General features: G+C 41.4%; 1 protein-coding gene across 6 annotated transcripts in view; it reads left to right on the top strand.

Annotated features, from left to right (window-relative positions):
- Positions 1-23,789, top strand: part of grin2bb (glutamate receptor, ionotropic, N-methyl D-aspartate 2B, genome duplicate b) — a 140,883-nt gene extending 117,094 nt beyond the window's left edge. For 4 of the 6 annotated variants that reach the window (XM_033624417.2, XM_033624413.2, XM_033624414.2 and 1 more), the window contains 6 exons: positions 345-470; positions 1,795-2,024; positions 4,226-4,386; positions 6,805-6,992; positions 15,943-16,181; positions 21,120-23,789. In XM_033624417.2, coding sequence (XP_033480308.2) covers positions 345-470; positions 1,795-2,024; positions 4,226-4,386; positions 6,805-6,992; positions 15,943-16,181; positions 21,120-23,528 — 3,353 coding nt within the window. In that variant the 3' untranslated portion in view covers positions 23,529-23,789. The remainder of the gene's footprint in view (positions 1-344; positions 471-1,794; positions 2,025-4,225; positions 4,387-6,804; positions 6,993-15,942; positions 16,182-21,119) is intronic. The other 2 variants (XM_078164883.1, XM_078164882.1) reach the window with 2 other exon arrangements.
- Positions 23,790-27,609: the final 3,820 nt, after the last annotated feature.

Below are 27,609 nucleotides of genomic sequence, written 5' to 3'. Positions count from 1 at the left end.
TGCAAGTGGTGGAAAATGTGCCCATTTCGATGAGGACATCTGTCCATTCACACCTACCTACCGTCCTCTCAGTTTCTCTCTTGAGAAGTGCTTGTTAGTGTTCACACAAACGCGGACAAAATCCATCACTGTGTAACAACGAGCACACAGTACATAACGTCTGAATACAAATAATCATGTTGATACCAGGGGGTGATTTTATAATTTTCTCTAATTTGGTTTAATGAACTTCCTGTCTCTGTCTCTCCACAATCCTCCGCCCCTCCCCTTTCCATTCCCCCTGCGCCCTGCTGCACCCTGCTCTCCCATCCACTTCCCCCTCTCTCTCCCCCTCTGTGTTTTAGAGCCCTTCAGTGCTGATGTCTGGGTGATGATGTTTGTGATGTTGCTGATGGTGTCGGCCGTGGCTGTGTTTGTGTTTGAGTACTTCAGCCCGGTGGGTTACAATCGCTGCCTGGCAGATGGGCGAGGTGAGAGGATTGCACACGTACACACACATGCACACACATGCTCAAACACACACAAGATCAGACCCAGTCAATGCATGCTCTAAAAAGGGGACAATGAGGTACATTTTCAGGCTCATCTCATGTGTGTGATATGAAGACTTGGTTTGCATGTTTTGTTACCTTGAATGCACCATTCAGACAGAGCCCCTCATGTGCTAAATTACTTTGACAATCCCCTCTGAATGAGCGCGACTGGAGTGCTGGGACTTTCTACTCAATGTCTTGGAGTACTTATCTCCATCTACAGTCACTTAAGCTCTTTTACTAATGAAAAGGATCATTGGGAAGAGCCAGATAGGTGATCTTAAGTATTCTTAGCATCACTGAGTGAAGAAGGACTCCTCTGTTCTTGCATTACAACGTCTTTTTTCATTTTGCCATACTCAAATATTACACAGCGTTGTTACACATCCAGGGTTGTAAAACAGATGAGTACACTTAAGCAGATCTATTACCATACGTTGAAAATATGTGTCAGGTTTAATGGTGTCTGACAGTATGGAACAACACTACCCTGTTGAATCAGATTTGGTTCCAGCAGGCCGTTCAAATCAATTTGCCCATCAAAATCAATGGTTCAGATTCAATCTATTTTTTTCTCCAGGTTTTATACACCCAGCTCTGTTTGACTCTCAGGATTGTATTAGGCTGCCACAACGGCAGCCACTCAAGATAAAATCAGAGGTGTGTTATATTGCCTTTTTATCAAGGAGCAGAGGGGAGAGGAGTAATGGTGTTTGGTTTGGAGTTATGTTAGTGTTTTCTGAATGTCTTCTGTCACAGCAACAGTGTATGGTGTGTGTGGTTTAATCGCTGGGTTATGTAAGGCTGTTGTCCATTACTGCTGCTCCAGCTGTAGCATAATTGTAGTGTGCTATTTGACTATCTACCTACCCCCCCCCCCCTTCTCTTTTCCCTCCCTGTCTCTGAGAGCTACAGTAGGTAGTGTTTCCATCCCGCTACCTTGTCATACTGCTGTAGAGGTAGGTGGAACAGAGGTAGTCTGTAACAGTAGGTTGTCACAGCGGCGGCTGGAGGAGCGGATGTGGACCGTACAGCGCATCCTGCGATCACTGACAAACTAAAGGATGGGAATAAATCCAGTCTTTGTCGCCGCCATCCATCAAGTGACTCCCACAACGACGGTCATGAGTAAATGCAGATAAAGTGAAGTAGCACCTGGGATCTGTGAAACTGATTTCTTGCATCCTCTTCCCTCTGTCATCTCTTTTTTTTTTTTTTTTTTTTGCCCCCCTCCTCCCACTCTCTTTTATGTCTCTCCCAGAGCCCGGCGGTCCCTCCTTCACCATCGGTAAGGCCGTCTGGCTGCTTTGGGGTCTGGTTTTCAACAACTCTGTCCCCGTGCAGAATCCCAAAGGTACCACCAGTAAGATCATGGTGTCAGTGTGGGCCTTCTTCGCTGTCATCTTCCTGGCCTCCTACACTGCCAACCTGGCTGCCTTCATGATCCAGGAGGAGTATGTCGACCAGGTGTCGGGCCTGTCAGATAAAAAGGTGTGAATTGAAGGCAGTATGAAGGGTTGTGGGGTGGAGGAGCAGGTGTGTGAAATTACCTAACGTGGGGTGTTATGAGACTAAGTATGGACGGCTTTCTATTATCTGTGTGAGTAGATTAGAGTCTGTGAGCGGGTTCATGATGCAGGGCTGCCACTGAGGATTATTTTGTTTTTGTATTATGCTTTTTATTTAACTTTTATTTATACATAGTATGAGTCATTATTTAAACAGAAAAGGAAACTACTTTTGGGATCATTTTTGGGATGCAGTTGTTCCCAGCCTTTTTTGTTTTTTTGTACCACCACAGTGCTATAGGTGAGTGACGCCACCTGTCATGTTTCCAATGTATTAATTTGAATTAAACTGAAAGTCATTTAGAAGTGTTATTTAACACTATTAGTTACCGCAAAACTTAAATTAAAAGCCTAGTTCCAATTAAACACCCTTTTACCAACTGGTGTGGCTACACATTTTGAAAAAAAAAGCCTGTCTCAATTAGACGCCTGGTCTGGTTGCCAAGCAGTTCATCTTTTTTCTAAATGTAGTTCTGCGGCTATATAAAAGCTGGTTGTTGGCTTTGTCAAATTATGTGTCCATTCCTCTACTACCCTGTAAGTTATTCAAATTCCTTTAGTCAGTAAGAGTCCTCAGATTAAAAGGATCAAAAGGGTTTTTCATAAAAAACAGTCCAAGTTATGAAAATTGTTTTAACAGGATAAAGTGGTGTTGTGTCATTATGCCAGGTGCCATAATCCTCGAGTGCTATAACTCTCTCTGATGCGCTGTCTGTCGGAGCTATATCAAATGAATGATTCATAATTGATATATTATCTGAAGCCTAGTATTTATACAAGTAATATTCATACTGGTTTAAAATAAACAATTTGATTGTATTTGAGAAACAGTTTTGTGTGAAAGGAATTAAAGGCCTGTCCCAAATATAGGCCCACTGATTTCAGTGATTCAAGCAGATAATAGTCTGGGCCATTAATTGAAGTGCTACGGTATATAAAATTGTATAATGTTAAGATATTTTTTTATCATACAGTTGAACCATCAGAGTTTTTGTAGATTTGGTCATTAACATTTTTGTACAGTATGACTACCTGCATGTTTAAAAATGCTTTCTATTTTCCTGTGCCGTCGACTTGTTGCAGCTGGTAATTTATTGGCTATTGTTACAATAAACACAATAAAGTGAGCTATTCCACAATCTCCTCAGATACCCCGGGGTAGAAGTATCAAGTATTAGAAGAATCACTGGTTTACTTCAGAAAAGTTAAAAGTATTGTGAAAAATACCCAGCATGAGTTATCAGAGCCCAGGATAATTGTTTTCAAATTGCTTGTTTTGTCCAAGCAACAGTCCAACGCCCAAACCCCTCTGTTTATAAAGATATGAAACAAAAGCAGCAAATCCTCAGATTTAAGAAGCTGGAACCAGCAAATGTTGGTTGTGTTTGTTTAATAGATTACTTCAGTGATTAAATGATATCAACACTGTTGTAAATTGACTAAGTATTTTGAACAATACAATAAACTTTATTTATTAACTAATTAAGAGCTGAAACAATTGGTTGATCAATCAATTAGTCGATAAACAGAAAAGGAAATGGTAGCAATTTTGTGATCATTTTCAAGCAGAAATGGCATAATGTTATAAAGTAACTATATGTGACCATCTGCCACTTTTCTTTCTTTCTTTCTTTCTTTCTTTCTTTCTTTTGTCTTATGTGTGTGTAAATTGAATTTCTTTCTGTTGTGTAGACAAAACTATCAGCTTTGGCTTTGGGAATTAGGATGAGCAGTTTTCACTATTTTCTAACATCTTATAGATCGAACAAATGATTGATTAATCAATCAATTTGACTGATTAATCAGTGATGAAAATAATCATCAGTTGCAGCCCTTGACTGATCGTTTCAGTACTTGTATGGTGGATCTGTATTTTAGAACTCGATGTTGTGTACAGTACTCATTTGTCCCAATGTGTCCTCCAGAGTCTCCCATGTTTGTCTGTCTGTTGAGCATAACTCAAAGCATTTCATTAATTTTGAGTTTCCAAAAGCACAGTCCCGTGCTCCTGCTCAACAGTGCATTAAAGGCTATTTGATGCAGCTCAGTGCCTTTTCCATGCTAACGAGCACTCCTCTGTCATTTTCTCTGTGTGGTTTCTTTTCCGGAAACCCCCCGCCACAGTTCCAGAAGCCAAACGAATTCTCGCCACCATTCCGGTTCGGCACGGTGCCCAATGGGAGTACAGAGCGCAACATCCGCAACAACTACCGGGACATGCATGCTTACATGACCAGCTTCCACCAGAAGAATGTAGATGAAGCGCTGTACAGTCTGAAGACCGGGTGAGGAGGAGAGAGATAGAGGGGAGGATGGAGAGACAGATGGGGCGATGTGAGGAAGGAGGGAGTTGAAAGGATCTCAGCAGGGAGAAAAAGAGGCAGTGTGATGGAGCTGTGAGGTCCTGTGCTGATGCAATACAGAGAAAAGATGATGAAGCAATAAGAAGAGGGAGACAGAGGCAGAGGGAGCATTCTGGGTGATGTGGGTGGGCAGCCAGCGGAGCTGTGTTTCAGCCTGCCACCGGCACCCAGAATAGCAGCATAGCCTGTGGTTGCTGTGAAAGCTAGCTTATATTCACACTCTCTACCTCTGAAGTGCAGGCTTATATTTTCTTTTCTACTCACTCTTTCAGTCTCCCTGTCTTCTAATGTTTTCATCAACTTGCTGCAAAAGGATTAAGAATTCAAAGCAGTGATGCACCTCTGGTGTTTGGTGAGAGCCGGAGCTGAATGACCACAGAGGCCCGTAGAGCCCAGAGGCACTGTTTGATGGGAGTTTGTCACCAAGCTGGAGACTGTCATGTCAATTTATCTATCAAATCAGTCAAGGCTGATATGGATAGAACAGAGAAGAATACAGGGTGACCCCAGGACATGTTTCAGCTGAGATGGAATGCACCTTGTCACATTGTCAATTTAGTTATTATAGTCATACTTGAGTTGGGCTGGGCAATATATTGATATCAGATATCATCTTAGATTATGGTTATCTTATATTGTAAGTGTTATTGCAGTAAAATGAGTCAAATAATGTCATTTTCTGAACTTACTAGACTGTTCTAGCTGATCTATTGTTTTACTTTACCCTCTTAGTCATCATATCCTCATTACAGATGATTATTTATCAAAAATCTCTGTATAAATATTTGTGAAAGAACCAATAGTCAACCCTACAATATCTATATCGAGGTTTTTGGTAAAAAAAAAAAATATAGTGATGGTAATTTTTCTGAATATCGCTCAGCCCTATACTTGAGTTTAACTAAAGATTAATTCTTGATCTTGGAAACCAAAAATTCATCACAAGGTCAAAGTTACTTGTTGTTTCAGCAGCTTTCAACCACATCTCGTGTTGTTCAGTTGTCATGGAGATGGTTTAGGTTTAACCACTTAACTGAAAGTTCATACTGAGGTCTAATGATGACACCAAAACTATCTCCAGAACAACAGGGCAACTCCAATTGCTGAAGAAGACAACGAAATGTGGTCAAAAGCTTCAGAAACAAGTTGGCTCTTGTATTCAGAATTGTTTGGTGTATGGTTTAAAGTGCTTTTTTTTCTTTAAATGTTAATTTTGTTATTTGTTTTTTTTTTTTTTTTAAATGCCATTTAGCAAAGGTGGTGTTTGTCTCTGACTAGATGGTCCTTTATAATATACTACAGGACACCCATGAATAGAACAGAATAGGATAAAATAATCAGTGATTGTATCCAAATCACTTCCTACATGGTTTTACTTTCTGACATATGATTTGAGTGTATGAATTCAAAGTGAAATATCAATGTGTATATTATAGTATATAGTATAGTATATAGTATATAGTATATATTGTGCCCACAGCATAGATAGTTAATTTGTCCTCAGAGAGTAAATTCTTTTCCACAGCAGGTGCATACATCGCACAGACAGGTAAGACATACAGAATTAATACACAAAGACAAAAACATGGCAGGAGCACAATTTTTCCTAAATATCCCTCGGTGCAGTGTATTGCCTTGTAACACAGTATTTTATGGAGCCATAAATTTCTTATAATTTCCTTGAAATAACTGTGCAATTTGTCATTAATTATAGCTGAAATAGAGCAGGGGTTCAATTGTTACACTTGCAATTAATTAATTCCAATTAAATGCTAAGCCAGCGTTTCCTAGAGTGTTTTAGTCATTGCACAGCAGGTCGGCTGAACATGGAGAAATGTGCACAGGGAAGCGTGCAATTTAATGTTAATTGAGAATACAGGCTCCAGTAATGAATGATAAATGAATGTTTACTTGGGTTTACATGAAGCGGTTCCTACATAGAAATTACTCCTGAAATCAGCACCTCTTTTAAACTTAACCCAACTAACTAAACTAATTTAAGCATCTACATTTTTTCTCTAATTAGCGCTGGATCACATGGTCCTTTCAAGGAAACATTCCAGAAATTAGTAGAAAATAACAAACCCAAAAAATTAAGTGTTATCCATCACTGTTAATAGATGTGTAAATTAAATCAGCAATGACACAAATTACAGTGAGTCATAAGTATCCTAAAATCTCAGTTTATTAAACTATTGAGAGGAAATAGTGACAAATGAGTGAGAGAGAGATTTTGGACACATTGATTCACTGTCACTATATAATTGGAGGTGAAAGAGGCTTCATAACACAATGAAAAAGTTTTCCTCTGACACACTTTCCTTCCATGGCGCTCTACAGCAAACTGGATGCCTTCATCTACGACGCTGCAGTGCTGAACTACATGGCGGGCAGAGACGAGGGCTGTAAACTGGTCACCATCGGGAGCGGCAAGGTTTTCGCCTCCACCGGCTACGGCATCGCCATCCAGAAAGACTCCGGCTGGAAACGAGCTGTGGATCTGGCCATCCTCATGCTGTTTGGAGACGGTAAGGAACTTGAATAACAAGTATCTTTATTATTATTGGAATGAAGAGGCTTTATAAATGTCATCATTATAAAGCAATAATGATGACATTTCTATGTGGCTTTTATTCTGTTGCTTTTGATAAAAGATCAATAGATAATCAGAGGTTATATAGTTACTGATGATTGCTGACGCACAAATAGTGTGATAGTCGTTTTTCTTTAGAGATAATGTTTTAAATTGGGTCCTATTTGTATCATAATATCCTCAGTGAATATCCCACAGATCAGTGGGTCCTAACCTTTTTGCTTAAGAGACCCCTTTTCTATCATTGAATAAACTAAGTGACATATGTTATGGCATTTCATGTTATATTCAATGCATGAAAATTACAGTTCAGGACAACTGATAAACTACAATTACAATAACTCAAATAGTGAATTAAGTCTGTGTAAAATGATTTGGATGATTTTCAAACAGATTATTTTCTCTTAATATTTCATCAGAGGTGAGCTCATATGATATTTCTAGAACTTTTAATACAGTTGGCTCTTGGCCATTGTTCTGTTAGCTCTTTGGTTGTTTTAACTGTGTACTTTTCGTATGCAGGAGGACATGCAGTTTTTAATCAGTCTTTAATGATATAGCTTGTGTTCAGGTCTTCACTGTGTCCGTACTCTGTGTTTTAAAGTTGATCATAAATAATAATGTGAACTTTAAGAATAACTTATTTGTTTTTTCTTCACAGAAATTAATGAAATGCTGAGATATAGCATTTGACATTTACTACTATTGCTGTTTTTGTTTTTGTTTTTAAGTTTTCATACACCCCTCAAAATTAAAAAAGGCCTTGCCCCATATAGCTTGGGCTACACCCCCAGTGTGGGTCAGGACCCCCAGGTTGAGAAACAGTGTCACAGACAGAGCCTAAACATTAATACAAGGCTGTCCCCATAGGTCATTTGTACAAGCAACTAATTATAACCCATATTTACGTTTATTGGTATACTGCAACCTCTTGTGGCTAATGGGAGCAAAGGAGGAAGTCAGGGGGTGTAGTATGAAGGGCGACGAGGTCTGCGCATGGAGGGGTGGGGTGGATGGACGGGTCAAACAAACACAGGACTTCAGTCCAAGAGACTGCTGTCCCCATGTGAAACCAGAATTCAACACTGAGTTATTTTAACTTGCACACGTAACATAAAGTACATTACATATTGTACCTAAGTTAGCGTTATATACTTAAATTAACTTATGTACTTATGTTGTGTATGTTACTTAGTAAACCAGCTTATGTTAACCAAAACCATGATCTTTTCTTAAACCTAACCAAATTGTTTTGTTGCCTGAACCTTATCATGCACATGTTCACAACTTCGACTATTAACGGTCACGTATGTCGTTTTGGGAGTCATTGGAAAACAACCTATTCAGTCGTTAAGGTGTGTCACCAGTAGGGGTGCTAGTTTAGGAAACACTCCTGTGGGCTTTGTTAGAGGGTAGGAACATATGAGCTCTGTGGTCATGATTTAGAGGACTTGTTGATTATTACACCTTCTAGGAGGTTTAATGTTGAAACAACCTTAGCAAAGGAGGACCAAATAGATCCACTTCATTAAAAAACTGCGATTGCAGCCTTAATATATTTCACCCTGATTAAACAAAAATGAATTTCCCTGTAGTGTTGAATCTCTGTTAAAGAGTTTAAGAAACGTAACACAATGATCATTCAGATTGAGAATCACAAAATAAAGTTGCGCTCTCATCAGTGTATTAAGGTCAAAGACGTCAAATCATCGAAGTAGCTGTAAAGGAACTGTGACTCAGAAGGTGGCCGGTGTTTGTTACGGTGACAGCCCAAGAACCTGCTGGTAGATCCCGCCAGTCGATGAGCCTGTCGAGCTGCAGGATGAGGCCTCCTGAGCCAGACTGGCACAGTTCAGTCCTTAATCAACAGTGAGGCACCAGCAGGCCTGAAAGGCTGCAGCTGCTGCAGTTGTAGAGGTGAAGGCTTGAGTATAGAAGGAGTTTGTTTATTTGATAACTCAGGGGTGCTGGCAGCACACTGCTAAGGCTGTTTTGGCAGGGACGAGGAATATTGACCTTAGCTGACGACGGGTAGAAGAAGCCCTGTGCATGTTGTTGGTCTGTTATAACTGACATATTTCTTCAGTGTCATGTGGACTAGCAGATTGCGGTAGAGGGCTTATTGATTTAACAGGAAACCCTTAAATATATTTTGATTTGTTCTGGCTATTGCCAACCTTACATCAAACAACATAAACAAATTTCCAATGTTGGAATAAAATTATCAATGTTTTGCTAGAGAGCAATGCACTCTGGTGATGTTGATCATTTGATGTGAGGTTGTCACAAAACTCAGTCCAAGCTGTCTTTAGTCAGAATTTTTCTTGCCTCGATGTTTTAACAAAATCAAAAATGTTAACTATTATCGTTATTTTTATGTCTTGGCTCATACAAATACTGAAGTTCAATGATGTAAACACTGTCAACAACCAATAGCTGCACTCTCTCCAGCACCAAACAGAAAAGCAGCAAAAGAGTTGTGAAGTGAGCAAGAGTTGGTCTTTAATTCAGCATGTATCTGATCCACCAACAAGCACTTAGTTTATTTAGAAATCTTCATTTTTGAAATGGTTTGCCTCCTGACAGTCTCCTCCCGTTTGTATGCAAATATTATCTTTAGGGATTGCCCTGATGCAGAATTGACAACTATAATGTCGACATATATTCCTTGTATCTTGTGTTTCTTAGAGATTTATGTTTTTGCAGTCACATAAAGCATTGTTAAAATGTCATATTACTTAAAGGGAGTTTGGCGTAATATTTTTCACCAGCAGCAGGATGGGAAATAATCCTTAAAGAATCTAGTTTGAATTGAAAATAGTGACCCTGCAAGATTCAGTTCAACAATATAGAAGCAGTATATCTCTGACTACACCAGCACCACATCAACATCGAATATTTATATACAGTAAGGGGGAGATTGATCATGAGTCTGTGTCCCATCAGTGTACTTCACGTAGAAAGCTTGATTCTGTGTGCCGCAGAATAATGCTCTCAATTTGTAGGTCGGGTTTTTGTTTTGAGCCCCAGCTGTGCGTGTGTTTTGGGTAGTGACCGAAAGAAGCCGTCAGGGCGTTTGGCGTCGCTCTGAGAGAATGACAAGTGCAGTGATCCACGAGGACCTCTGCATTGAGCTGCTGCTCTGTCATGATGAGAGGATTGAGCCGGTTGAGGTGGTTTGTGTTTGTTGGTTAGGATGCTCATTTGGCATCTATGTTTGAACGACTTTTGGCCACAAATGACACAGAGATCAGAGATGATGCAGGATACACTTGAGAGACATTTCCCATCAGTACGGGCTGATAATGAGAAAACAGACATTCAGGTACAGACATTTAAAAGCCTCCTGCCTAACAACACCAGAATCTCTTAACTCCAAACAGCTGCTGTGTTGGTTGAAACTTAAACGCTGCAGCTAAACTTTGGAGATGAAGTGATCCTGTTTAAACGCTTACTAAAGCTTGTGATCCACGTATTACACACACTACACCAGGACATCACAGTTTACAAGACATTAAAGAAAACCATGTTATTCTGCTATCAAACACACAGACATTGGTTTTCAGAAAATTCTCATCACCACTTTTTTAAAAACCTTTTTCATCTGATATATGGGCACCTGTTATACGACTAAAATTCCACATGAACATAATAACTAAACTGCTGCCATTACAACTAAGCCAACTCCATCTGTTGAGGAATGAGATTTGTTCTTGTTGTTAAAACATTTAAGTTGTTTTACTTATTATAATGTACACTTACTATAGTACAGAAATAGAATACACATAGGATCAGACTTGGTCTTGGTATACTGATGGCAGGATTCCAAAAAACATGATCAGGGCATCCCTACTCCTGACTGTACCCTCTGACTTTTCGTAGAGAAAGATTAATAATAATCACCTCAAACACAAAGCTATGGCTTAGAGGTCTTATTTTTTATCTGTTTTCTCACATTTTATGAATCCTGCAATGAAGCGATTAATTGAGAAAATAATCACAGGAAGAAAAGCTGCAGGAATTTAGTTGAAAACAGATGCCTCTGCTGCCCTGCTTGCCCTGTTGCTACAGTGGCTCTATAACAGGTGCAAGAAAGGGACAGAGAGAGAGTTTCTGTAAGAAAAAAAAATGGTGCTGCTCCACGTATCTTGGAAGATTTAAATGTTTTGGACAAATGGTAGAAATTCTGGTCAAATATTTCCATGTTTATTTAGCTTAAAAACAATTGTTGGCAGGCCATAATAAGACTGGCACCATCAAGGCGTGAAGATTTATAATAGTTTTTATTGAAAAGTAGGTTGCCTTTGCTTATACATAATATTCCAAATAAAATAAGTCCCGTCAATAGACTCACATACGTAATGATGCTTTCTTAAAAATAAATAAATAAATATTACGCTAGCCTACGTTCATTGGGGCAATACGTAAAAACAATGACCGTGTCCGAACTGAATGTGATGCGAGTGAGCGCCAGAGACAAAATCTGTTTGATTGCATTGTTTTCTATTGGAATGTCCTAACTGGCCTGAGCTAAACGTTTGTCAAACGCCCTGCTTCTGTTTATTTCCATCAGCTTTGAAAGTACTGCAGTGATCAAGAAACAGCATTGAGAAGTTGAAATGAGGAGTTATCTCCAGCCTACAATACCTCCTCATGTAATTACAAAATTTAAATATGGTGGCAGCTGGTTGGAGGGAGATTGTCACAAGCTTCTCTTGTAATCTTCATACTTAATGTTCATATATAATGTGCTACTTGCTGTTGGCTATAAAGAATGTAGAGGTACGTTGTGTGGTGTGGGACGGGGATGCCATTTTGTGTACTCTGTAACCCACGTTAGCAAAGTGTGTGCCCTCAGTCCAAAAACAAGATAGTTTAAAATGTCCAGGTATGTGAGTGGAGTTAGTGCATCAGGATCTTTAATTCACCCTCCAGCTACCAAGTCATATGGATCCATGTTGTTTATCATGGCTAGTTCGTCCAAATACTATTGTTTGACCACCGTAGCAGGCGCAAGTTACACAGCATGATCCTCACAAGATGGCGCTCCCATCCAAAAAAAGTACAAACATAGGAAAGACAGTAAGTACTTACCAGTATTTTAGGTGGTAACACCTGAAATCTGATCTTGAGTGCACAGCTGATTAGTGGTTTGTTTGCATGACATAACAGAAGTGCATATTTAATGGACTCATTGTGGACAGAGAGCGTCCGATGTTATGTAATGTGATGCCATAGTCGGACTTAAATAGAAATGCTAATCACCAGATAACCAATTAATATTGGAAAGCACATTTGTTGTTGACTGACAAGTGAGAAAATTATTTACTTTTGTTGTTAGAAATGTAATGAAATTATTCATACACTCAAGCATTAGTTACTTATTGTATTACAGTACATCCTGTACTTTCTGACAGATGAAATGTTCCTGCTTCTAGAAATAGAATTAAGTACTGTGGGTACATTGAAAGAATGATTTTAAATTGTATCTCCAGCCTTGGTTTTGGCAGCCCTTTAACATTTTGTATCTCAGGAAAAGCTTCTTGTAAGAGAAACGATTGTCCTTGATGTGAATTGTTTTTCTTGGAGAGTACACCTACAGCAGCACTCCACCACCAGGGACAGTATGTGCTCCTTACTGCTCACCACCTGCCAGATTACATATATTATACAGCACACTGACAAACACACGCACGCACACACACACACACACACACACACACACACACACACACACACACACACACACACAGTTGTCTAGTTGTCTTCGATAGCTATCACTTTCCGTGCCAGGGTGTGTGATGGATGAAGAGGTCAGTACAGAGAGAACATTCACATCAGATCAGATCTTTAAGAGCCAAATCGACTCAGACCTCAACATACACTGCTGAGTGATGTTCACTAAAGTGCCAGTCTGTGCGTGTGTGTGTGCGTGCGGGCGGGCGGGCATGCGCACGTGTCTGTGTGGGTACATGGGATTTGACTGCGTGCATGCTTGAATGTGTGTTCCCCAAAGATCAGACATGTCTGCACAAATTTACAAAATGGAATTAAAGTCTCATTGTTCTGTCGACTGTGTACACGAGGCCAACACATCAGACATTACCTCTCATTACTTCATGGAGACTGTTCAGCTGTCAGCACTCATACGTTAGTCCAGGTTAAGAGATTAGACTCATCGATGTTTGCTCATATCTGTCACGACCTATTAGAGTCCAGATATGAACAGGATCTAAGTCATATGTGCAGAGGCAGGGGATCAGCAACGGCACTACTAGCAGGAAACTGAGTGCCACTCCATCTGAACGGATACAGGATCAGGAGGGAAGTGGAGAAAATGTGGAAGATGGAGTAGGAAGAGATGGACTGGAAAGATGATGGATAAGAATGGAGAGAAGATTGGAAAGCAGACAATAATTATAATAGTATAGATTTCAATTATATTATCGATTCTACTTATTGATCCAGTTCTTAATCATTTCCTTTTGTGATTCAATTTTGGTTCATATAGAGAGTGCATCCAGGAGAGCGTTTATCCTGCCCCTATGTCATAGAAATCTGCAGGCTTAGAAGAAAAATCAATTCTAGATGGGAACCATCACTTCCACAGGGTCAATTTTGCAGTTTCCATCCCTGATCTGAGGATGATTCATCAGGTATATCCCTAGGATTTCATCTAAAATCAGGAGCTTCTTGACTTTTTGTAGTTGTGTTTGTTTTGCTTTGTTTTGTTTTCTTTTGTTTTTCCTTGGTCCAATCTGCAAATGTAGATGGGCTGGTCTTGCACTACGTTTTATTATTTATTTAGGAGATTTTACAAATCAGATCGGTCTTTGTCATAGCAGGCGTTAGTAATAATACTCGAAAAAGCACAAATGTTACTTGTAACATTAAAAACGGCTTCATGACACAGGTACTTAAAATTTTGTCAATTGACAAAAGGTGTCAGATGAAAAAATTTGATGCCACTCATGTCAGTGCATTAAGTACGGAGCTGGAGGCAGAAAGCAATTAGCTTATCAAGCTTAGCAGACCAGAAAGAGGGGAAAAGTAGCCATGTTCTACCCACAGTTCAAAAATACACCTCACAGAATAAACATGTTGTACACCATTTGTTTTATTCCATACGCAAACAGAAATGTGAAAATTAAAATGTGTGAGTTATGTGCTGTAAGAATTCTTTGGCAAACAATCAGGGACAGTGACTTCCTTGAGTCGCCACAGTGAGGTTGCCAGATTTTGTACCATCGTACACAGACGTATTCTAAAAGCTGTGCTTTACAAAGCTGTGTTGAGATGCTGCACAGAAGTGCTTGGCAGATGGATGCACTGTTTATCTAGAATTGTCCCAGCATGTAACTGATCTTAAAACCAAAAAATGTTGGTCCTTGTGTTTGATTTAAACAATTGAGATGTAAGGTGTTTGGGCTTTACAGGTGCTGTTGGTCTGATTTATGAATTTTGGACACAGCCAGGCTAGTTGTTTCTCCCTGCTGCCTGTCTTAATGCTAAGCTAAACTTTGCCTCCTGGCTCCAGCTCTGTAGTTAATGCACAGACATGACAGTTTTATCAATCTTCTCATCTAACTGAGAGAGAAGGTGAAAAAGTGTATATCACAAAATGTTGAACTATTTATAAATGAAAGTGTATATTTTACCCTTTGCTTCCAGATTTGGTATATTTTTGTCCACTTTCTGTATGTTGGTCATCAACATGATAATAACTGACCATCTTAACACTGCACATTCTTTTCATTTACTGAGGTTCATATAAGTAAGAAAGACTTAAGCCACATTTCCACTGCATGCCACAGCAGGGCTCTACTCAGAATGACTGTCTTTTTTTTTTTTTTTTTTTTTTTTTTTTTCCATTAGCAAAAGTTGTGGATGATACCTGGCACCTTGTCTTTTTTGGTCAAGGTTCAGAGTGATCTAAGCCACTGCAGACCACTGATTGGTTAAAAAGAATTGCCACTACAATTGCAGTGCATAACACAGGACGTCATGCACAAACCATTCTTAAATAGCCACTTGACCCAGATTTTTTTTTTAAATGGCAGCCTGCAAAACTACACCACACAATTAATGAAGTGCAGACATATCTTTGTTCAGCTGCCGATGAAAGGGTTCAGCGTGTGCCAATGAAGAGGATTTCATGGCAGGTTCACGTGGCATCATTACCGGGATCAGCGGAGAATCCTGCCTACATTGAGGGGGCACTACCTGCAGTGGAAAACGGAATTAAGAAAGGACCTGGTACCAAAAGTGGGCCGAGTTTAGTCAAACCATCCAGTGGAAATCAGGCATCAGTGAAAACAAGTTAACAGCTGTCAGAAATAAACACACATCCGTACACAAAGCAGTGTTACGCAAGCATTGGGAAAATATCTACCCCTGTGATCTCACACAGACACACACAAAAACAGACCTTCGGTGCAGATCAAACAAATCTCTCTGGACGTGTCCTCCCCCCTTAGCAATCCCAGGGATGTGGAACTGAGGGGTACACATTTTAGGGCGGAAACACTTGTCACATGACCACACACACTTCCTCCCTGAGGATTGTCAAGTCCCAGCAGGCAGTTGTTTTCTTTCCCACAACAAGAAAGGGATAGCCTTGCATAAGCAATCCTTAATGAGGATGATTCTCAAGGGGCCGTTCAGTCAAAATAATGCAACATGACATTTGATGCACGTACGTGAGACCTGAGCTGTTTTTGGCATCAACTCCCCATCCAAAAAATGTGCCCTCTCTTTATACTCCCACTTACACGGTCAGACACCTCCCGGCAAACTCATCTAAGTGTACAGGTCAAAAAAACATACACGCAAACATACACACAAACACGTACAGTAACCTGAGTCTATGTATCTCCTTCCTCCAGGTGAGATGGAGGAGCTGGAGGCCCTGTGGCTGACGGGCATCTGCCACAATGAGAAGAACGAGGTGATGAGCAGCCAGCTGGACGTGGACAACATGGCGGGGGTCTTCTACATGCTCGGGGCCGCCATGGTTCTGTCATTAATCACCTTCATCTGTGAACATTGGTTCTACTGGCAGCTGCGCTTCTGCTTCATGGGCGTGTGCTCGGGACAGCCCGGGGCCACCTTCTCCATTAGCAGAGTGAGTGTGCCCGTGTTTTATTTTAGGTCTGACCTTTGTCCTCCTGACAGAAAGATCACAAGGGTGGTTGTTTTCAAACCACTGGCTTTGGTTGAGGTGTATCAAGTCAGTCAGGGGGATACGATGACTCACCTGACTTAACCTGTGGCTTTTTTAGCCCAGACAAACAAAACACAAGCTAACAGCATCCCCAAAAAAATATCTTCACTTATCTTAATTCTACAACACTTTAACATTTTTAATTCGTATAAAACACTACAAGCCAGGGGAGCACAATATAGCAATGTTGTAAATATCATTTGCAAGACAAATATGAATTTAATCCTGTCAGACCCAGTCCAAAAACTGGTCGCTTATTAGCTTCAAATGTTGCATTGTCTTTATTAGAATAACTAGGACTATTTGAAAACAAAGACATGTTGATGTGAGTAATTACATTGAAGATTTATTAGAAATATTTTTACATGTAGAATTATAAATTCAGTTTGAAAACATTTGTTACAAAACCTATTTTATTAGGACTCCGAAGGTGAGAGCACTCTACAGGGTGGTAACACAACTAACCAGTGGAAGCTGTGAGGTTTTTGGTCTAACTGGCTGCAGCAGACTCATAACAAACAAATGTCACTCACAGGTAAGGTGTCAGTATGCTCAAAACAAACAATAGTTGTCTGACCACGTCTGGAGGCAAAGGTGTTTATAGCTGTTACAAACAGCCACACTCCAAAGCAGGATGAGAAGTCTGCCATGATAAAGACGGGCAAGACGTGATAATCATTTTAACTTGGGGATAAAAGATAATCTCTCTTCTAAGGCATTCACTCATTTTAACACCTGGCTAAAATAAAAAGAGAGTCTAACCCTGTTACCCTAACTGTCTCACCTCCACAGACCCAGCCAGTTGCTACATGAAGTGGGTGTGTGTTAGGTTTGTTGGTTTCAGAAGATGACAAACATCTACCCAGGTTTTACTCAAATCAAACAGTGCCACTAACATTTATGACTCCATAGAGGCCAAGGGTGAACACAAGAGTGTGAATGGTTTAGTAAACCATCGTAACCAATAAATAACACAGGAAACCCTCACACACATCCCCAGTCATTCCGTGCACCTTTTTAACAATATATCAGTCATTCTTGAGAATTGGGACAAAACCTTATTTTGTCAAAGTCTTGAGTAATAAACCTTGTAGTAGGCCAACCTCCCAGTGATTACCTTTTTGGTTTTTTGAATAGCATACGTAATGGTTGTCAGAGGTCAGATCTAATGGAGTTGACGTCTTATGGAGTTGATAAAAAGTTACACATGTATTAATTTCACAGCAGTCATAGTGAGTAACCATTTCATTTTCAAAGTTGCTAAGGCTTCTCTTAATGCTAATCACAATATTTATTTTTAAACTATAATTCTTATTTAGTTTGGATTTATGGAGTTGATCTGTCTTGGAGTCACACCTGATAGCAATATAATTTAATGATTTTATCAAAAAATAGAAATCTTCCAGTACTTGAGCAGCATTAGAGCTTTTTTTGAAACCAGGAAGTAAGACAGGTGCCCTTAGGATACAGCTAAACCTTTTACACCTGATTAAATTATGTTTTTGTAGAAATCCGATGGAGTTAACAAATTTCTGGAACACATCTGTAAAGGGCCAACATTTTCACACACACACAAAAAAAAAAAAAACATTTAAAGTTAGTTTTAGATTTTGAAGGCTTTTAACACTTTTTTTTTAATTGTTAGAAGTTCTGAATTCTTGTCTGACACAGGGCAAGTATAGAAGTTAAAAAAAATGAAAGCAGATCAAAATATTATATAAATCATATTTATTTCATACATATAAATCCTTTAAACATAATCTTTCTTCCCAGAAACTGCATTAGTTTGTTGATAAGTTATAATTTTAGGGTTTTCTCAGTGGGACATGATGTGTTCCATTTGTTAAGGATGGTTATACATAAAAAAAAAAAAAAAATACAAAAAAATATATTTCTTCGTATTCTTATATCAAAATCCAATCATGCTTTTTGGTTGTAAAAAAAAATGACGTGCTTATGTAAGATAGTACCAACCATGGGACCCCATGGAGGCTATGGGGTATGACATATGTGCAATGTAACTGAAGCTGCAATGTTGGAGATTACAACAGATGGCACTGGAAGTAAAGTGATGGTGTCTGCTCAGGTGCTTTTTGGGTGCATTCTTTTTAGCGTCCTTGGGTGCCTTTCTACCTGACAGAACTTTTTGGGTACGCTCAGATGGATGGCAGCTGATACACAACAGAGCATTTTCAAATAGAAAGGATTTGTTCATGGTCTTTTATTAAAGAACTTTTCAATAATTGTAGGATTGCAATTCTCATCCATAGCTTTGCTTTGCGTATAAAATACATTCCGGCCCAGGGCTAACTGCGAATGTCTCAGTGAAACATATCAATCATCCCCACATTCTATGATGCACCAGCTACTGAGCCTTTTGACAAGTGCAGACTAGATTTAACTGCGCATGTGTTGTATCCCTGTGATATGACACAGTGTTCCAGCCTTCATTTAACAGCTTTTGTTAGTGTGTCTTTGGGTGTTCGCCACCTCAAACCTCACTTTCCGTTTCCTCAAATAGCCTACCATGGTTACAGGCCTGCTGGCTAGAATTTTTTCATTCAGAGGAAAGAGATATCTGTGACAGCTTCAGATTAAGTGCATAGCATTTTATAGTGGACTGCTTCAGCAACTACATGGAGCATAAGATGGACTTCGTTTCTCTCCATCTGACAGATACTACCATCCAGTCGGTGTATACTCTCGGGGCCTTAGTAAGTGACACGCCCAATTCTCAATGATCATATCCAGTTCCTTCCAACATTATGTCCCACCTGTCTATTCTGTTTCACTCTGAAATACGTCACGATACTGAAGCTATACTGATACTACTGAGATGCTGTCTCATCAGGACATTAATGCTGCTGAAATAAAAGCTTCTTACTATGCTGCACATTCTCAGCTGGTGACCTGAAGGTGTGTTTATGGATGTCGAAGAGCTCATTTCAGCGTGGTTACAATTCTGTTTAGATGGGTCACTTAACAAGGTGGTTCAGTGTTATTGATGCAGGCTGTTTAGGTGCACAAAAATAATCACTTGAGGTGTAATTTATTTGCATAATGCTACCTTTTAAGAAAGGGGGGAGGGGAGGTTGTTTGTTGTTGCATGCAAATGGTCTCAGTTATTATTTGCCTGAGAAAAGGACACCAGTGTTTTGGTGTTACTAATTGTAATGTCACTTGGTTTACACCTACTCAGAATAACCTGAGAAGAACTTAAACACAGATCTGCCCTTGAGCACTTCAGAAACACTGCTTCTTTTCTTTTTCTTTTTTTGTTGAATAGGCAGAAATCTCCTTCTGTCCTTGCAGCTTCCAAAGCTGCTATTTTAAATGCAAAACATAAGCACTGCTTTTTGCACGGTAGCTTTACGATTCACTCTCTGACATGCTTGAGACTGATTTTACTTGTTGCATTACAACATTTAAGTGCATACACGTTTGAAGAGTTGCTTTTACAGCCAGATATCATTTCTACATTTCCATGGCTGGTTTAACACTCGAGTAGCAGTGCGAGAAATAAAAAATAGTAAAGATAGAGCAGCATTCAATTAAACTGCATTTCATATACAGAATATAGAAAGTGTAAGGACGGACAAGTGTTGAGAGTACAAAGGGCGAATAAAATACAGAGGGAAAAAAAGAGATCAGTTAGCGACAGTCATGATAAAGAATAAGACGGATGGCAGGACAAAGGCAGAGTAGAAAAGAATAGACACAGCGATGTGCCAGGAACCTCTGTTCTATTACCTTTCACAGCACCTGTAGTAGCTATAGATGTAGAGAGATAAAGACCGACAATCCCATTGGAGCGGCTGCCGCACGCCCGGAAACGGAGATAAAACAGACACAAAGAGAGAATGGAGGCATAAAAGAAAAGAGGGTTGACGATTCAGATTCATGAATGTGGCTCAGCGACGGGGAAAGTGACTAAGAGACAGACAGAAACTGTTTCTGACAAGTTGACGCCTTTGAGGAATGTTGGCCCGCGAGCTGGCTGGTGGGTAGTGTGTCCTCGACCTTTTGGATTTGGCTGTCGCCTCGACCGCAGATTCCCTCAGCCCCCATTTAAACACGCTTGTTCGACTTCACTCGCAAAAGGCTTTCCCATCTCTTGAAAATCCTGCTCTAACCAAAACAAACACACACCCGCACTGATGGATAATGACATTTTAAATAGACGATTGTTAACGCATGTGTCTCTTGATATCAGTGGAAAAGTCAGACAAACTTTAACAAAGTGATTAATTTCTTTGACAGTGTTTTCATGAAAGGAAAAGGAGTAAAACAGTCCTGAGGTAGAGAGCAAGTGACACCAGAGTCAGCTGAATTTAAATGACATTGATTAAACTTATTGATTGGTCAGAACTATGAGCTTACTGCACCTCTTGTGTTATCAATCAAAGGCTTTGATCTGCTCCCTCAGTCCTCTGTGTCTGAGCTGGAGTGTTGAGCAGCAGCTGTGAGAGTTCATGCTGTTCCCCTGAGAAAAGTCATTTATGAACTCATCCCCTATTACTGTTTAATAGTGTGTAAACAAGAGGGTGGTCAGAGAGAACATGGCAATGCATTAACCTCTTTCTGCCTCTGTTTGCCTCTTTCTCTCTCTGTCTCCTTCTGTCTGTCTTTCTGTTTATGTGTCTGCTGTTTGACTTCCTCTCTCTAACATTAAACCCTCTTTCCTTCTTGATTACTACTGCCACACATCTTACTGTTGTTTTCTTCTCTCCTGGGCTTCATACCTTACCACTCTCACTCTTATTCTTTCTTCTTCCCATGGCCTGTCTCACCCTCTCTTTCTCTCTCTGCCTCCCCTTTCTTCTAATCTTCATGCTCCAGGGTATCTACAGCTGCATCCATGGGGTACAAATTGAGGAAAACAAGTCAACTATAGACTCACCCTCGGCCACCATGAAGAAGAACATGAACAACACCCACTCCAACATCCTGCGGTTGCTCCGCACAGCCAAGGACATGACCGCCGTCCCGGGCGTTAACGGCTCTCCGCATGCTGCCCTGGAGTATAGCCACAGCGGCCGTGACTCGGCTATCTATGATATCCAGGAGCACCGGCGCAGCTTGGTGGGTCACCCTGTCGACTGCAAGTCAGCGCCGCCCTACCTGCCAGAGGACAACATGTTCAGTGACTACATCAGCGAGGTGGAGAGGACTTTTGGCAACTTGCCCCTGAAGGACAGCAACCTGTACCAGGACCATTACCTGCACCACCACCCGGCCTCGGCTCTGGGTATGTCCGGCCCCCCTCCGAATAGGCCGCGTAGCTTAGGCAGCGCTAGCTCGTTGGAGGGGGGCATGTTCGATTGCGACAGTTTGGGGGGAGGGGTAGCGCCCATCTTCACCACCCAGCCCCGCCCCTCCATGACTCACAGGAATACCAATAAGTTTGACCTGATTGCTGGCCACACCCCTGCGGATTCCAACCAGGGTGGGTTCAAGGGAAGCAATGTGTACGGCAGGTTTTCTTTCAAAGGAGGCGCCTCCAGCACGGGGCTCATCGGGGGTCATGACAGGTACTGTGGTGGGGGTGGGGCAGGCTCAGGGGGGGACGATGGGAACATTCGCTCTGATGTTTCGGATATCTCCACTCACACTGTCACCTACGGCAACCTGGAGGGCAACAACAAGCGGCGTAAGCAGTACAGGGACAGCCTGAAAAAGAGGCCAGCTTCGGCCAAGTGCAGACGGGAACAAGACGAGATAGAGCTGAGCGGCCTCAGGAGAAGAGCCCACCACCACACCGTCCACCACCACTTCCCCCACGGGCCCCTGGCACACCGCACGGTCTCACCTCCCCTGGAGCGGAAGAGGGGAGGAGGAGGGGGTAATTCTTCACCTTACTTATTCCGCAAAGATAAAGAGAATCTGAGGGATTTCTATGCGGACCAGTTCCGCTCCAAGGAGGGCAAGGCCAAGTGGGAGCAAGAGGGTGGAAGTGGAGGAAGCGGTGTAGGCGGTGGTAGCGGTGGTGGTATCTGTAAAAGCTTAGTACCTGTAGAAGACTTCCTCAAAGGTAAAGGCAAGAAGCCGGAGTGTAAAGGTGGGCTTGGCTCAGTGTCGGCAGGACAGCAGGCCCACACCTGCTGGGAGAAGGGGGTTTCTGGGCTAGGAGGGGGAGGCATAGCAGGGGGTGATTGGGAGTGTCGTAACTGTCACAATGTGTGTCACCACGGTGGAGGCGTAGGAGGAGGCGGCACGTGCCAGGCTAGCGGGGTTGGGGGAACCACCAGTCGCCCCAGCTCTGCTAGCTGCAAGCGCTGTGACTCCTGTAAGATGCAGCCAAGTAACCTGTACAACATCAGCGAGGATAATAACATGGTGTTTGCTGGAGTGAAGAGTAGCGTAGGACCCAGCCAACCACAAACTCAGGCACAGCGCAGGAAGCTAGGGCCGGGTGGGAGGGTGTTAAGGAGGCAACACTCATATGACACATTTGTGGACCTGCAGAGGGAGGGAGCAGGCCGCATGGGAGGGATTGGAGGGGGTGTTGGGGGGCAGTTTGCCCAACCCCGGAGTGTGAGCTTGAAAGACAAAGATCGCTTCATGGAGGGCCCCAGCCCCTACGCTCACATGTTTGAGAGGTATTCAAGTGACAGGGAGCCCTCCATGTTTGGAGGAATAGGCGGGGATAGGGCAAAAGGAGGCTCCTCCTTCAGTTTGTTCCGAGGAGGCGAAGGTGGGTTGCATCAGCGGTCGGTGGGGGAGAGAGACCTGAGGGACAGAGATAGAGCTATGATGGGAGGTGGGGGCTGTGGTGGTGGTGGTGGTAGTGGTGGTAGCAGAGGGGCCGGGACTTACTCCTTGTCTAAATCTCTCTACCCAGATAAGGTGAACCAGAACCCCTTCATCCCAACCTTCGGCGACGACCAGTGTCTTTTACACGGCGCCAAACCGTACTACATCAAAAAGCCACAGACGCAGCAACAGCAGCAGCAGCAGCAACTTCTCAACAACAGCCGAGGAGGAGGGGACTTCCGCGGCTCCATCGGAGCGACTTCCTATTTGCCCGCATCAGCCACAGCTGGGGTGATGTCCACTGTGGCCCCCAGGTTCCCCAAAGAGCTGTGTCTGGGCGGGGTGGGAGGGCCCATGGGCAACCACCACGGGGCCAACAAGCTACTGCCTGGGGGCAGAGACACATTAGGTTTGGGGCAGGGACAGAGACCCTTCAACGGTGCCAGCAATGGACACGTTTATGAAAAGCTCTCCAGCATTGAGTCAGACGTCTGAGGGTGAAGACGGGGTAAGAAAGAGAGGGAGAAGATGAAGTGGGTGAAGAAAAGAGGGAGGGAAACATACAGATGCTGATGACCTCTCTGTGTGAAGAGAATGAGGAGACACAATACTGTGTGTGTTGTTCTCACTCCACTCAATGGGAAGAATTTGGACGATGCGCAGAGGCCACTGCAGGCTAAGTTGTGAAATCCGGCGGGAGACAAGTTTTTAATGAGAAGAGAAGATTCTGGTGCTGCTCCAACGCTCAGAGAAAGATAGGGATGGAGGGAGGGATGGAGGGAGGGAGGGAGGGAGGGAGGGATGGGGGGAAAGTGAAATAAAATCTCCAGTCTCTGCTCTCTTCACATGCTCATTGTCTTTCCCTCCCTCCTGCAGTTCCTTAACACCAAAACAAACATTTTGTTTAACAACGGAAATACAATCATGAATGAGAAATCAACACTTCTGTTGAAGTAACAGGGTAAACTAATAATAATTGTATTGATAATGTTAATATTATTGAATATTATTCCAGTGTTTAATGATGATCGGTTTGGATTGTTTTTTTCCATTTTATTGATTTAAATAGTTCATGTTACATATTTGTATGATGTTAATTCTTTCTTAGCTTACCAATATTACAGGAGACTGGTAGGCCAGTCGCCAAATCTTTTTTGGGTTCCTGTAATTTGGACTCTTCTTTGCTATTAATTCTTCATGTTTGATTTTTTTTTTTAACTTTTCTTACTCTTGAGTGCTGTGAAGTGTATGTGAAAGGCATGACTTGCTGAGTACATTCTATGTACTTATAAATTTGCGAAGAAGGTCTTTTTTTTCAGCTGCAGAAGCAACATCATCATACTGATTTGCCGTTTCCTCTCCTTTTTTCTGCTCGGCAGTACCAAATGGGTCTTACATTTTGAGCTGGATGTGCCTTAAAGGATTATTACTGATTTTCTACACACAAGATCTGTTCTGATGGCAGACAGATCCACCTGCAAACAAACAGTCTAATTGATTTGAGAGTGAAATGCACCAGAAACAGTCTGATATGAGGGTGGAGTTTCATGAGCGTAACAGACTTTAGGAATTTATCAGATGTTATATCACAAAAAGAAATTTGCTGCTGTGGAGGAAGCTTAAATTCCTACATAGATCCCTAACAATAAAAGAAACCGATACCAGGATTAAAAGGGTTAAAACCATAGTGCCATGATAAACAAACATTCCTGTCCCCCACCCCTCAAAAGTCAGCTACGACAGAGCTGTGCCGCTGCATGTGAAGGAATACCAGTTAGGAATAAAATACATGAGCTGCTTCTTCTACTATTAACTCCACAATTAATCTAACTGCTGGTCCTTGAAATCATTTAGCTCAACAAGCTTTATCATTCCTCACCTCCTCAAACCTCACTGTTCATAACAGATGACCAAGGAATCAACTACCCATTAAATACATGTAAATCACATTTAATGTTGCCTGTTGCTCTCATCCAGTTTCATTGGGTCCGGCTCAATTGGCCATGACAGTTTTGCTGTTCAGGACAGGCACGTAATGGACCCACAGAGTGAGGCCTCTGTTGCTGGGATGAGCAGTAATAACGTTAATTATTGAATGAGTACGGCTATAAGCCCTGCCTGCTGTATTAGATGGTCACATTTGAATGATGGGAGGAGAACAAGTGTTGAAAATTTACACTCTGCTGGTGTAAAGGACCACAGCAAGCTCTAGTACATAGTCCCACATAAAATAAAAGCTACATCATACAGCATTTCGCTTGGATTTTTTGTCCTAGAAAAACACTAGCATTTTAAGCTTAGAAAAGGAGTAAACCAACCCAATCCCCAGAATAAATGTTGGCATTGTACATTCCTGCAAACCACAGATACAATACATTTGTGCATTATGATGTAGTAGATATGTTGAAACTACATGTTTAAATACACTGTGGTTAATGTGTGGTTAGGTTTAGGTACTGAAACCACTTGGTTATGGATAGGACAAGATTATGTTTTGACTTAAAATGCCCAGTTTTGGGGCCACAATCAAGGCTAGAAAGGCAGTACAAAAGTAGTAAAGTACAACCACGTTTGTTGGCTAAAAAGCCACAGGAAACGCTGCAGTGACTTGCTAAAAAAAAACCCATATCCTCATACAACGGTTCATATGATATCTTATAAATTAGCGGCCTATATATGATGTCATGTACTTAACCTATTGCAGAGGTTAGATTTAGGCAAATAAAGTTACTGTGGTTAGGTTTAGGAAAAGAAACATGGTAAGGCTGTACCTTAAAATGACACAAGGTTCACATGGATCCAAACACAGGTCTCCTGGGGAAAGTACCAGTGGAAGATCTTCTGTTTTACGGCCCATTCAGTGCCCCAACCTGCCTCCTACCTGGGCCGCTCAGGACTGATTCCTTCTTACAACACTCAGCACACCGGTCACGTGATCGCAGCCTTCCAAAATATGAGTGTTATGCACAAATTACAGGCTCGTCATGACATGGGATATGTGCGAATTTTGGTGCATTACTTTTCATAGGAAGACATAAAAACAATATATGAAAACAGCAGGAAACAACTGGTTTTGTTGTTTGCTGGTCTCGAACAGTTGTCTGTGGTGGTCTGCAGCAGCCGTCTCGCCTAGGAATAAAGCCGTCCACCATCCACTCCACCTCCTGATGACAAAGTCAGCTCATGAACTACGTCACTTTAGAAACGTTGATATGATATGTATGGAATGTACAAAATGTAAAGTCTTTGTGGTTTGCAGAAGTGTACAAAGCCGACTTTTCTTTTGGTGACTGGGCTGAGTAAATAGTACAGTGGGTACTCACTTTTTGGGATGTACACATTTGCTTCTTGCTGAGCATTAGATGAGGAGATACCACTCTCATATCAGCCCCCAGCAAGTTAGCTTAGCTTAGCATAAAGCCTGAAAACAGATGGAAACAGCAAGCCTTCTCCATCCAAAGGTAACAAAATACACCTACCAGCTCATGCAATGCTCACTAATTAACACATTATATATTGTTTGTGTAATACATACAAAAACTGAAGTGTAAAATTGACATGTAGGAGGCTTATTTACAAGATATTTTCTTGTAGTAGGCCTAACGTTAATGTTGCCATGCAACCAGTCAGCCAAGAAATAGTTTATAAAACCACAACTTGTCACTCTTACACTTTTTTATATTAAACAAGCAAGAAATAACATGTTAGTGAGCTTTAGAGGAGCTGGTAGGCAGATCTTTGGACAGAGCTAAGCTAGCTGTCTCCCCATTTTTGGTGTTTATGCTAAGCTAAACTAACTGGTCACTGGCTCTGGCTTCGTATTTAACATACAGGGATAAGAGTAGTTTTCATCTTCTTCTCTCAGCAAGAAAAAGTATATTTCCCAAAATGTTGAACTATTCTTTTAAGCTATCGTCTTACAGTCCAAACAAGAGAACCTGCCTCTACTCAGTCGTCATTTCTGCTCAAACTCATTTTTCACCAAACAGAACAGAAAGAAGAATTTCAGTATGCACTGTAACCTTGATTTCTCCCCCTGCCAGACCTTAATCTGTTTCACATGCTGAGATTTTGATGGAGGAAAGAATTTGCCCTCAAGTCCTCCAAGATCCTGTGTGGATTGTGTCATCTGCAGACATTTAAGGAGAAAAAGAAGAGAGGAAGGCAGGAGGAAGTAAACAGCCTTCTAAAAGCAGGTGGTACATTTAGTTAAAAGCATTGACGTTATTCTGAACAAAAGGTGACTCCCAAATCCACAGCATTGGACACACAGGTCATATCTGCTCTAACACTTCACAAAGACAAAACTAGAAGTTGTGTTTTATTCATTGACAGCCTTCTCTACCATTAAAAGCCTATCGGTCACAATTTAAGACAACTATTCTCCATTTCCAGTTATTTATTCTTACCTAAACCTGACTTTGAGTCATTTTGCCAAACCAAATTTTGAAACCTAAGCACAATCTGACTGAATGGGTCTAAGATTTAGTTTGTACATCCCAGTCAAAACTTCAGAAGACTTTTCCTTCTCTTGGTTGACAAGTCAGTATGTATGATACTAGGGGGTCTCTAGTGT

The sequence above is a fragment of the Epinephelus lanceolatus genome, chromosome 3, assembly GCF_041903045.1.
Source record: "Epinephelus lanceolatus isolate andai-2023 chromosome 3, ASM4190304v1, whole genome shotgun sequence".
Taxonomy (NCBI): Eukaryota; Metazoa; Chordata; class Actinopteri; order Perciformes; family Serranidae; genus Epinephelus; species Epinephelus lanceolatus.
This window is presented reverse-complemented; position numbering and strand designations above follow the sequence as displayed.